The sequence below is a fragment of the Cryptomeria japonica genome, chromosome 7 (assembly GCF_030272615.1).
Source record: "Cryptomeria japonica chromosome 7, Sugi_1.0, whole genome shotgun sequence".
Classification (NCBI taxonomy): domain Eukaryota; kingdom Viridiplantae; phylum Streptophyta; class Pinopsida; order Cupressales; family Cupressaceae; genus Cryptomeria; species Cryptomeria japonica.
In genome coordinates this window covers 319899306-319913240 of record NC_081411.1, presented here as the reverse complement: position 1 = coordinate 319913240, position 13935 = coordinate 319899306, and the positions used below count along the sequence as shown (strand labels likewise).

The following is a 13935-nucleotide window of genomic DNA, read 5'->3' as shown; positions in this document are numbered from 1 at the left end:
ATGTGTACAGCTAATGGATGCAACTTTCCAGGAAAGGACAAATACTTTTTCCAGATTGACCCCTCAAATCCCAGTTCGGGATGTCGTCCATACAATCCCGTCGTTTGCTCACGGACACCCACAGGGAGTAGTAGGACACCACATCATTCTTTTCTGGAGCTGGAGCAGGTTTCGTACTTAAGTTATATGTGGGAAAATGCCTTTATTGTAGAGCTGGTCAAAGGAGATTACTATAGAAATCTTTTCTCCACAAATTGTTCTTGCAAAGAAGCTTTCATTGGGTATGATGTAAAATCTATTTCTACTCATGGCTATTGTTATCTCAAGTCCTCGGTCTTCCCCTTGCAAAAGAACAATAAAACAAGCGGTTTCTATTACAATTCAATTGTTTATATTAAAGTTCAGTCAAGACCCAAGCCGCCTAATTACTCAGTTATAATTATCACTGTTTCTGTTGCTGGTGCTGCAGCTACCCTATTTCTGTTATTGTGGGCATGGATATATAAATTGGCAAACGGTAGGGCAGAGGAGCAGAAGGATGGGGATTTAGACTTTCCGACTGGCTCACCTGTGCGGTACTCATTCGAGGACTTGCAAAAGGCTACAAATGACTTCAACATGAGGCTGGGCAGTGGAGGATTCAGTTCAGTTTATGAGGGCGTTCTGTTGGACAACACAAAGATAGTAGTGAAGCAGCTTGACAGAATATTTCCCAACGAAAGCCATCAACATGTACTAGACTGGAAGGTCAGATCCAAAGTGATTCTTCATATAGAACGGGGCTTATCATACTTGCACGAAGAGTGTCGAGAACGAATCATTCATTTCGACATCAAGCGCCAGAACATTCTTCTGGATGAAAATTTCAATGCAAAAGTCTCAGATTTTGGGCTGGCAAAGCTGATTAACAGAGAACAGAGTGAAGTGATAACCATGTTGAGAGGAACGCCAGGTTATATGGCGCCTGAGTTATTGGACATGAAATTTACTGAGAAGGCAGATATATATAGCTTTGGCGTTATGGTGGTAGAAACGGTGAGCGGCAGGAGAAGCAGAGAGCATACATCACCGGGATCTGGATTGTTTCCAGTGTTATAATGTAAGGCAGAGGAAGGGGGATTCGTGGATTTAGTCGACTCCGAAATCAAAGATGAAGGGATTGGTGCAGAGCAGGAGGCAGCGAAAGTATTAGGAATTGTGTTGTGTTGTATTCAGTATGATTTTACAAGGAGGCCGGCAATGTCGAGCATAGTAAAGGCATTGGAAGACATGAGCGAGATGGATCAGGGTGCTCCTGTGTTATTAGTATAATCTTCAGCATGTGATGCAAGGTACGATGAGATAAGGAAACCGTCGTACTCGGAAAATAAAAAATCTTATCGACCTAATATTTAATGAGTAGAATAGTTGTCAAGGGTGTGTCTAAATATTGACTAATATTGTTTTTGTTTAGTTTGTCCTAGGTTACCCTCTATTATTGAGTGTAGATATGAGTTTTCTATTGTGTAGGATTTTTTATTTTTTTATTTTATTTTCTTTTATTTATTTATTTATTTTTTTAAGTTAAATTGTTTTTTTTCTTATTTACATTTCAGATTCTTTTTAATAATTTATCATTTAATAAAGTTAAAAAATAAGATTGTTTTTTGTTTTTTCTAGTATTTTTTTGTGCCCTCTCCTTTCCCACATCTCTTTTTATTCTCTCTCAGATCTGTAACTCACTATTTTTCATCTCCTTGGAATTCCTTTTACATCTTGTTGATGAATCATAGAGTGTGATTCGAAACGTTGATAATAAAAAATACATACACAATCGAATCCATTTTTTTTTTAAGAGAATACAACATGGATTATGGAAATCTCATAGCATTAAACAAAAAGTAGGTTGGATTTTTCAACATGAAAGAAATGTAGATGGAAAACATGGTGTGATTTTCAACTAACAAAAGCATTGTTTAACTTTTTAATTGATTGTCTATGAAAAATAAATAGGTTGGAGGTTTCAAGTGAGTCAACAATTATTTAAGATTTATGAGATAAAAAAAATCAAATTCGTAGATTTTTTTGTTCATTGACTAGTTGAGTATTCATTAAAAAAAATGTAGGTTGGAAAACACATTATGTTTTCTAGCATGCAAAAGTTTTATTTCATTGTTTGTTTATTAATAAAATTACGATGTATTTTGAACTTATTGAACAATAATTTAGGACTTTTAAGTTGCAAAACAAAAATTTCCAAATAATTTGATGGTATTGTTTTTTTTTTTTTTTTTTTTGACCATTTATCAACAAATATAAAGTTGTTAGTTTTTCAACTAAGTCAACAATTGTTTAGGATTCTTAACTTGAAAAAAATAAATAAATCATTCTATATTTTTAGTTCATTGATTGGTTGATTTTTCATTTAAGAAATGCAATTTAAAAAGAACATTATTTTTAACCTACAAAAGTAATGTTTAAGCTTTTGTTTAGTTGATCATTTATGAAAAAAATAGATTGAATTTTTCAACTTACTATAAATTGTTTAGGGCTCTTAGGTTAGGAAAAAAATGATTAAAATCCATCTATGCATTTTTTGTTTACCAATTAGTTGATTGGTCATGAAAGAAAAATTAAAAGCTATAATACAAAATTGTTGTCTAAGATTTGCAGATAATAAAAAAGATATATTTTTTATTTTTACTAATTTTTGGTTTATTTAGATCATTTAAATTTTATTTTATTTAGTTCATTGATCATCGAGGATAAAAGGTTAACATCATAATTTCTACATTTAGTTAATAGTTTATAAATAGAAATCAAAGTGGATTTATCAACTAACTCTACAATCCCTTAGGATTCTTAAGTTGTTAAAAAAAAACAAATTATTTGATATTATCTTTCCTAGGATAAGGTGATATTAACCTCACAATATTAAGTCATTTTCATGTGTCTCCATGATAATTAGAGGGTGTACTTGGATGCCTAAGGATATGTTTTGATGAGACTAAAAATATGATGTTTGAAAATATATTTCAATTTTGTCTTAAGATACTTGACATATTAAACATGTTGATGATTTCCTTTTTGCTCATAAGAGAATTAAATAGAATATATTTGGGGGAATGCCAATCTTGCATGAAAGGATACTTTGACGATGAAACATTTCTTTTTTCTCCATAAAAGCATTAATCATTTTGTCCAACCATTGTAAGAACACACTTTCCCAAAGAACATTATTAGCATTTTCAATAGAATTAATCCTAATGGAAGGGAAACAAACCTCCTTTTTTTCTATTTGACAACAATAATAAACACTACTTTTGGGGTGCCTAAACTCTTTTACTCTACAATTTTCTCTCTCTCTTATTTCTAAAGGAAAAATTAAATTATTTGCAATAGCTGAGGCACTTTCCTATGTAAAGAATAGCAATCTAGAATTTATTGTGTTGATTCTCTTAATTTATAAGACAAGGTGGTTGAAGAAGGAAGCACCTTATACACATAAACAATAGATATTTTCTAATTTTGATTATCTTGTAAAAACTAATGAATTAACTAAAAGATTAGAAACATGCATCAAAACCTCGTACTCCCAATATTCGAACAAAAAAGAAAGCTTGAAAGCCTTACTAAAACCAGAGTTGCACAGAAGCGAAGTTCCTGTCAAAAGAGTGGCAAAACAGTTTTGTTTTTGTTTGATTGAGGTTTTTGCCGGATGTTATAGTTGCCAATGGCTTGGTAGACATGTATGCAGATCATAGACCACACAATGACTAAATTGTAAAGATGTAGAGTTATAGTACAAAAACAAATTATAATGAAAATATAATACTTGATTCCAATTAATGCATTCCTTTTGCAAGGTGTGCAAAAATGACTCCTTGAAATAGGACCAATTAATAAAAGTGCACTGTATCTTGAATAATCCTAAATGGATGTACAATATCCTCTATTTTAAACAATATCTTTATTCTAGTATATACAATTGATAACAACTATTTGCTGGCCATATCCAGTACCTTAAAAAGGTTCATGAGATGCAGTCAACTACAGATGTGTCCAAAATAAATAATCTTCTCCCACCAGTTCTTTTGAAGAATAAGCACGATGACCAAAATTCAAGGATTCAAGGCATCTGCAAAATTTACATGAAAATAATTCATTAATAGCTCCAAATTTAATTATAGTTTTTAAGAAATAAACATGTTGTAACATAACATAGAAAACAAAGAAAGAATAAATTTCAAATAAAAAGCATAACTATGACTTACTATATGAAGTACAAAGTAGTCCTTCAAGTGTTTGTGGCTGAAATACCAGACCTTGATGTCAACATTTGGATAAAAAATTGACCTGTAGGTGCTACACATGAAAAAAAGCAATTTTAATCTTATAATTTCCATATTAAGTAGAAAAAAAAGCACTGAAAAAATTGAATTTCTTTTCAATTTGAGATCTATCAGTAAAAAGGGAGGGTGTAATACACTATCTGCAACCAAGGCACTTGTTAAAACTGGTATCGTAGCTGAATCAACATTTCACAGCAAAGTTATAGTTAAACTTAAGAGGCATAAAATGTTGAACAATGTAATGAGAATGATAGGGAATTGGCAAACAAATGAGTGAAGCCATGCCTGCAATTGTCTCTTACAGTTTGTCAAACCAGAGCATATAGTAGATGATTGGAGGCCTGCCATATACATATTAAACATCCCAGAAACCTTCAAAACCATTATAATTGTCTAGCTCTGATTTCTAGAATTTGAATAAGTCCATCATAAACACCTTTGATGGTCATTTTATCCAAGAATACCTTTTAATCCTTGGCCAAGTCACAAAGAGTCCATATCTACCTTGGCTAGAATCTTGCAAAGTCTACACCCACAAACTTCGCAAACCAATTTTCACATTTCCTAAGAAAAAGAATTGCAGCAATGAAGAGGAAGATTGAACACTTTCCAAACATGATTGTGATTGGGAAGGAATTGACCTTACAAAAAAGTAGAAATGACTCCAAGTAACTCACATCTAAGTGAAACAAATGACTCATGCCAAGATAAAGATTTAATTGCAAGAATATATTAATCCTAAGTCAGTACAAGCAGAAAAAGTTCATAATTGTTCTTCAAGCCTCTTCAGGAATATATTTTGATTTAATTTTCATTATGGAGGGTCAGAATATCCCCACACAAGCATCAAATACACAAAATCCAATAAGTTGGACATCATGTTGTTGTAATACTTCAACCCTTTTCTATGCTAGCCTCCAAGAAAAAATGTTAAAAATAGGCAATGAAAAAAGCTTGGATATCCAAGATGCTCATGTATAATAAAAACCAAGAAGACACAAGAGGTGGTTTAGAAATGACATACATACACCATATACAAGGGAGGAAGAAATAAGAGGAGAGAGAAAGGAGAACAAATAGAGATGCCTAAGGAGGGAGGGAGGGAGAGGTAATAGGGAGTGACTAAGAGACAGAGAGGAGAGAGGTAGAGAGCTAAAGGAGAGAGAGAGAATAAAATGAGAGATAAGTTCACAAAGAGAGAAAGAGGGTTAAGAAGGCATGGAGAGAGGTGGAGATGGAGGGAAAGAACTAGAGAGAGTAGATATATAGAGGTGAGAGCACTGAGAGACCTAGAGCTTGGGAAAAGAGGGGTGAGAGACATAGGAGAGAGGTAGAGGGGTATAGAGAGGTGGGTAATGACATAGGAAGTGAGAGGTTGAGAGGTAAAGGGAGAGGGAGGGAGGGAGGGAGAGACCTATAGATTGTGGAAGAGAGGTTGGGATGAGAGGTAGTGATTGAGAGAATGGAGAGAGAGGGGAGAGAAACAATAAGAGAGGGAGGGAGAAGAAGAGAGAGGGAGGTAGACAATTATAGAGATGTGGGTATGGAGGGAAGGTAAGATAGAGAGGGGGAGAGGGTGAGAGATACCTAGGGATGGGAGAGAGAGGTGAGAGACAAACACACACAAGAGGAAGAGAGCTAGGTCTAGAGTTTGGGGGAGATAAATAGAGTAAGATGGAGAGCAAGAGATTATTGATAAGAGAATGTTGATTACTGGAATTTGTGTTGAACACTTTTGGATGCTAAAAGTGGGAGTGAATTAGCATATACTAAATAATTATATAGTTCACACTAGAATGCTTGAACCATAACATCCACCCAAACATATGCGCATGAAAGTAAATAAAAAAAGCAACAAATGTATTCATACAAGAACACCCAGATTTTTATGTAGAAAATTGAAATTGGGAAAAACCATTGTGAGAATCAAACTCACAATATGTATTAATTATTTACAATGTTTTAGGCCTCTAATTAGGGAGCTCACTGCCCTAGACTTGCAAACTAAGACACACAACCTGAGGCAAGATACAATAAAGGGACTTGCACAAATGAAGATCACTTCTTTAGGGAAAGATAGAAAAGCAATTGTCCAAATACAATATGATAAATAGATTGAACTGCATGAGAAATAACATCTACTAGAATGTAGATAACGATTTGTTGATTAAAGCTCATCTGACTACTCTATATCACTTTTGAACCTCTGTTTCGCTTCAACTTTGCATCATATTCACACTGTACATGTTACTATCTCATCCCCATATTACACCCTCTAGTACACAACTAATTTGACTTATATATATATACACCATCTAGATCAACAATACTCCTCATAAAGTTGGCCTGAAGTAGATGTAATGTGTATTTTACCATCAGCCCAAAAGTAATTTATGTGAAAGGCAAGAATAGTGTGCAAAGGCCTATACCGAGTCAACTCATCCTTCAAAAAGAGTTTTGAATGTAGGCCAAACATAATTGTTCAATCAAAACATTTTCAAGGGATAGGTCACTATGCACCAATTCTTAATCTGGACCAAAGTTAAGATAAGTGGATCATCAAAATAGGAATTAAGAACATTATCTAACAATCTGTAATACTGATTGCCTACCAGCAAGATAGGGAATGAAATGCTTTCCTCTGCAACAACTTGAACTTATAGAACCTCTAAATTTACTCATTTGAACACAACTCTGATACTATCTAGACCAAATAGAGTTCTCATACTTTTTGAAAACACATTATTTATGATCCTGAATATCATTAGATAGATTCTTTACCATCCACACAAAATTTGGCTCATATATACATTGTCTATGCTCAACCGGATTACTTTGTATACAATCAGACTACTTCTAGACCATAGAGTTGACATCAATGACAAGCTAAAGGGCATATTTACAACAATTTGGCTATCTAAAAGTTTATGCGATCTTCTAAAACCTAGAATATACATTATAAGTCTTCAAGATCTAAAATCACTCTCAAATTAATTTCTAATATATACATGGGATATAACTTAAATACATAATGTTATATTTCATGTATATATTGTTGTTGACAAATTATGTTTGATTTGAAGAAAAATGGGGGGTTAGGAAATGTACAAAATGAAAATGGTATGCATTGAGAAATTTTAACCCTTTACCCTTTGGGTTGGTTTTGCCTTGGTATTAGACAACCATTTCATACCAAAGATGTGTTTTTTTGAAAAGGTAAAAAAAATTTCACACATTTTTGGTCATGCTCTCCACAGAGTTTGCATGTCTTCCAATGCAAAGTTTAAAAAATACCACAATGATGTTAGGCTCTCTCTTAGCTATCTAACCATATATTTTTTTTCACATTTTGATTATGTTATGGTTTTTATCTTTAATTTCTTTTGTTAGTATGTTCAATTTTTGGTAAAAACCAACATGTGGTATTTTGGGTATATTTTTTAACTAATTCATCAAATTTTGAAACAAATTACCTTTTTAGAAACTAGACTCCATTATACACATTGAAAAAAGGATTTAATTTTGGGAGCACACTCAAATTTTTATTATTTAGGATGTGTCCACTTCAAAAATTGGTAAAAAGTCACATATTCAAATTAAAAAAAATCCAAAAAATTTGGCATAAACTACATAGTAATAGACAATTTCTCACTAGAGAAATTTTTAATATTATAAAAAATGTTAACATTTTAGGGGACCACAACAGATACTATGTTATGTTTTAGGATAAAAACATGACCACTTTATGTGACCCCCCTTTTCAAAACCCTTAATAGAGCTACCATCTCTTTAAAAATATGTAGTAGTTTAGAAAATGTATTCAGAGCACTACAACTCTTGTTCTTGTTTCATCTTCAAATTTTGCGTGTAGCTATCTTCAATTTCTCGTCGAATTTCAAATGTTGTTGATTTCATAAGAAGAATGGTATCTTAAGACCGCATTTTGGTTTCCCATCTTGATGCACTTACTTGTTGATGTAAGTTGAAATAGGAGTTTCAATAAGAAAAAATCTTTGCAAGTAATTTTATTTTTCATTTACAAGTTAAAGTGTAAGTTCATGAGGTTTTATTTTTTCACTTGCAAAGTCAAAATGTAGCTAGGAAAACATTGTTAGACATGGGTAAAAATTTGGACATGAATGCAAGTAAAATTTTGAGCAAGTTAGTTGAAGTTTATAATTTAAAAGGGATAAAATGGAGGAGAGGTTTGAAGATTCTCTTGATATTTCTTATGCCTAAATTAGTTGCAAAAAATAATAACTATATGGTGCCAAATGCTAATATTATTTTCAATCTAAATTTCTTCCCCTTCTCATAAAATTATATTTTTTAGGTATTGAAAGTGTTAGTTGTTGAGTTTTGGGGAAAGACAACTAAATTTTTTTAATCCAATCTTAGGGTTATGCCTATAATTGTCTAAGATTCATAAATTGTCAAAATGACTACTTAAATAAAATCATTGTCTAGTTCTAAGTCTGATTTCTACTATAGTACTATAAATTTTATTTGGTAAATCAATCTAAGAAATATTCATGTTTGTTTTGGATTATGTGTCCATTTCATCTTTTGTGTTTCAAGGAATCTGATTACTTCCTAGGTGTACAATTTCTACACTTGTTTTAGATTTTAGTTAGATTTATATGCAAGGAATATTAGTAGAACATCTTATAATGATTTTTTAATAGTTAAATTTTTTCTAACTTGGCACGAGGGGGTTATGATTTTGGAATATATTATTAGATATGGGTTGAGTTGTCTAAAATATGAAGGCATTTGAGAGTATATTATTTGTAAGGTAAATCCATGTGATGTAGGGTCATATGATTTCCTTTGTCATTATTATAATTGGTCTATAATTGACTCTATTCTTGCAGGATAAGATACTAGAACTTGTCGAGGCTTTTAATTCCAATTGAGATTCAAGTATGGTTAAATAGTTGAATCCACAACTCAAGGATAATCATTGAAACTAAGAAATCCTTCATGGTTTAGAGGTTGCATTTACTTGTTAAACCAAGGGTCATATAACTTGAAATGGGAAATCACAGTATGTGCATTATGAACTCATTCTAGGCTAAATTATCCTATATTAATTACAAAGATTGTAGTAAAGTACATGAAAACAATTGTTAAAGACTATTATGATTGATAATGAAATTTCAAAGAAAGAACAAGTGTAATAAAAACAAAACATGGTAATATGTAATCCTAATTAGAGTAATAGTAACGTGAAAATCAATAATTAACACTTACACTATTTAATGAATCAAAATAATAACTGCTACAAGAAACCAACAAGTGACTAAAACATTGTGTAATTGTCAAAGGATATCTTACAGTGAATTGAACTAAAGAGATCTAACTATACTATGTACATAAATGAAACTAAGAGTAGCATTACCTCAAGTGCCTCCCCTTGGGTAAGCACTTGTTTATAAGATTACATAATCAAAGAGATAAGACCTGTAGCGCCCTGTATGTGAATCATGTCGATGGGTGGGTACCCTAATCTGTACGAGTACCTGTGTCATGGTCCCACCCATACCTATCCCTGTCCGAGGCACTGGTGGAGGTAAAACATCAGATCTCCTCCTCTGGGAGGGTCGCCTGTCATCCTCTATACCACCCACCATTGCTAGCACTGCCCCTACCCTTCTAACCCCACCAACACCAAGAATGAGACCTCCTCCTCTCCCTCCATCTCCTCCTCTCCCTCTATCTCCTTCTCTCCCTCCATCTCCCCCTCATCCTCTATCTCCTCCTCGTCCTCTATCTCCCCCTCGTCCTCTCCCTCCACCTCCACCATCTCCTCCACCACCTCCTCCATCTCCTCCACCACCTCCTCCATCTCCGCCTCCTCCACATCCCCACCCCCATCTCCTACCTCCTCTCCCTCCTCATATCTCTGTTTGAATCCTCCATCATCAAAGGTAGGTAACATCTCTTTCGTATCAGATATCCGTACCACTCCACATGCCACGAAGTACGCTACAAACTCCTCGATCATCCCTGCATCCACAATCCCGACCCCATAGTCCCATATCTATCCTGCTAATGTCATATACTCCTCTACCGTCACTACACTATCTACAACGGGTCCCCACTCTAGCACATCCTGTCTCCAGCGAGCATACAAGTACGCTCCCTGTGGCATACCTTGTTGTCTCCTATATAATCGTTTCACACGATTGTGCAAAAATTGGTCGATGATAAAGGGCATCCGCTTGATCAAATATCTCAACATATACACATAGGGCATCTCTAGCTCATCCTCAATCCACACCTCGCAATCCATGTATGGTCTCGAAATGACTGTATCAATGTCATCCAGTACCCTCTGCCAGTGCTCTAGTTTTCCCAGCTTCCGCTGGATAAACATACTTGTATAACCATAAATATACGCTCGCTAAGCTGGCCTATCCTTGTCTGCAAGTGGCCTCATTGCAGGAGTATGCTCCCAGGCCCACACCTGTAGTAATGTCACCCCTGTGGATAAACTGCTATATCCTAGATACACCACCTGGTGAAGCTCTCTGTAAAGGTGGGCTAACATATAGGACCCCCATGCGAACTTGCATCCTTACGTGACCATATCCTCCAACACCAATCCCCATCCTACAACTAGTCCCTTTGACCTATGGTCAAGACACAAAAATCCACCAATAAAACCTGCTAGTACTGAGGGCAACGAAGCACAATCAAAATCCATGAACTCTTGCCAAGGGATCTCATATCCATAGATTTGATCATCCTGGAAGATGCGACAGAGAGCCTCTATCCCACCCTCCTCAGTCTACTCATACGAAAATAGGGCCCCCACTATAGGAATCCACAGAATGTGATAACAGTCCTCTGGTGTGATTGTTATCTCGCTCGTAGTCAAGTGGAAGGTGTTCGTGTCACTGGGCCACCTCTCTGCTAAAGCTATCAACAAACCCTAGTTAATGATATACCGAGGCATGTCTAGTAAGGATGATAACTCGCATCTCTCAATCACATCTCTATTAGCCTGTGACAATCACGGAATCAATGACCATGGTCACAAAAATCGCTCTCGTGACTGAAGTACGCCAAGTTGTGCCTGCAAAACAACAAATGTCCATCATCAGTTCCCACATCTATCCAATATATCCAATCAAAACAAAATCAACTTGAAACAATGAAGCACCACATTAAGAAATCAAAAGACCCATATCAAGAAATCACTCAAAGACCCATATCAAAAAATCTGAACCATATCGAAAATCAAAAGACCCATATCGAATATCAAGAACCATATCGAAAAATCAACCATCAACTCAAGAACCATATCAAAAAATCAAGCATCAAATCAAGGACCCATATCGAAAATCAAAGACCCATGTCGATAATCAAAATCCATATCGCAAGCATCATATCGAAAGCAATATTAAAGACCCATATCGCAAGCATCATATCACAAGCATCAAATCAGGAATCATATCAGAAATCAAGAATCAGAACTCATATCGGACATCAAATTCATATCACAAGGAAAAAATCAAAGATCCACATCAAAAGAAAACCAAGATCCTCATCAACACAATCAATCAGCTTGGCACTTCATATCGAAAGCAATTTAAACAGACTCCAAATCATCATATTAAAAATCAGACATCATCACAGTAGGCAAAACATTGGCTCAATACCCATCTCAAAACACTCAGCAGGCACTTATCAACCCCTAAGCCATCTACGTAATCTATTCAACCCTTGACGCATTTTCCTAAACCTTCTTCACCCATTTTTGGACCTTGCGCGCCAAAACATACCTCCTATGCGCTAAATTGCTACTTATGCGCTATCTTTCTTCACCAATGCCCTAGAAACTTTACTCTATGCGCTAAAATACCTCTATGCGTTAACTAGTTCCACGAATGTGCTACCTTGCTAACCTAAAGCGCTAATCTACCCAACGCGCTAACCTATCTACTCTAAGCGCTAACCTGTCAACCCTACATGCTAAAACACTCGATGTGCTACCCTAACCTGCTGACACGCTATAGAATGCAACTTACATGCTAACCTAACTAGGTTAAACCTATGTGCTATCTTCTCTATTGTATGCGCTATGGAAAGCACTCTATGCGCTAAAACGATAAATTTTAAACAAAAAAATAAAAATGTGATTAAAAAAGGGAAAATTAATCACAAATGTGAAAATTTTTAGATCACTTACAGGTGGACCATACACGATGGGCCTCTAATATCAACGAACACACTCAAATCGGTGAGAGGCATATGGAACTGGCATCTTTGTCAAAAATGTCACAATCTTAAGGAGACAAATGTGCAAATGATAAGAATAAAATTACTTTTTACCTTTTTATAAGGTAAAAGTCAACAAGGCTAATAAGTGGGGCATGTATTTTCCTCATTTTCCTCATTTTTATCTTATCATCATCATGATCGAGAGATGAATCAATCCAACTACATTTAACGCAGTCAATATTCTTATATTGCAATCAATCTCAAAAACACTCATCGGCAAATTTTCTAAATCCTTGATTCATCTCCCGAGGGGGCATCATGAATATCATTCACCAAATATAGGGCATCATATCGATAAGTTTGACACATGGGAATCATATCAACATTTCGACATATCCGACAAATTTTCTTTGAATCAACATCTGCACACACGTCACTTAAAGAGGGGCAAAATTTAGACATATAAAAATGATCGCTTTCCTAAAATGAATATTTAATATTCACTTTAATCTCATTCCTCTATTTTAATTAAATTCTATTTAATTAAAATCTTCACATTCACCTATTTAATTAAATTAATTACTTAATTTATTTAATTAACTTCACCCAACCCTTTTCTAGCCTTTAATTAAATAAATCACTTTATTTAATAAATTCCCCTTTCCCCCTTTTTAATTAAATTTACATTTAATTAAATTGACCCTAGCAAGTAAATAAATCTAATTTATTTATTTAAATCCCCCACTTGTATTTATGCAAGTTGTTTCTATTTTAGTTGAAATGAAGTAATTTATTTTAATTAAAATTCCCCTCCATCCACTTGCATTTTCCTACATCTCCCACTTGCCTCCTAAAGCATTGTTCTAGAACCCATCTAATCTTAATAAATTAGCCTAATCCCTTCAATCATATCCTTTTCCCTAAATTTGAGGATGCCACTTCTCAAATTTGGAGGAAATTCTTCTCAAAGCATTAAAGCCTTTATGTCTTCAACAAGCTAACTTGTTGAGTTCCCCCAAATTTGGAAGGACTCTTACAAATTTGTCCCCAAAGTCTTCCAAACCATTAATGGTTAACTAACCCTTTTGGTATGGTTAGAGACTTTTTGCCTAACTCAACCTTCATTTAACCCAGGGGTCTCATCAAGCATTCATGGCTTTACCCTTGGTTATCCCTTTAACCCTTGCACAAGAGTTTACCCCTTGGATAAAAGCTTTATCCAATGGATGACCCTAGCCTAACCTTAACCTTACCTCCTAAGGTATTCATCTTGTCTTCTCAAGCATTTAATTCTTCTTACATCCCCTCTCAAACAACCTCTTGTTGACAATTGTCACCATTTCATTGCTAAGAATTGTGAACATGGATTGATTAA

General features: G+C 34.6%; 1 protein-coding gene across 1 annotated transcript; it reads left to right on the top strand.

The window, feature by feature from the left end:
* LOC131856725 (G-type lectin S-receptor-like serine/threonine-protein kinase SD2-5) lies at nucleotides 1-1098 on the top strand. Its single transcript, XM_059208624.1, has one exon. The coding sequence runs from the start codon at nucleotides 1-3 to the stop codon at nucleotides 1096-1098; it is 1098 nt and encodes a 365-aa protein (XP_059064607.1).
* Nucleotides 1099-13935: the final 12837 nt, after the last annotated feature.

Bases quoted from the DNA above. Each gene is read 5' to 3' on its own strand.
- LOC131856725 (XM_059208624.1), top strand. From the start codon at position 1: ATGTGTACAGCTAATGGATGCAACTTTCCAGGAAAGGACAAATACTTT.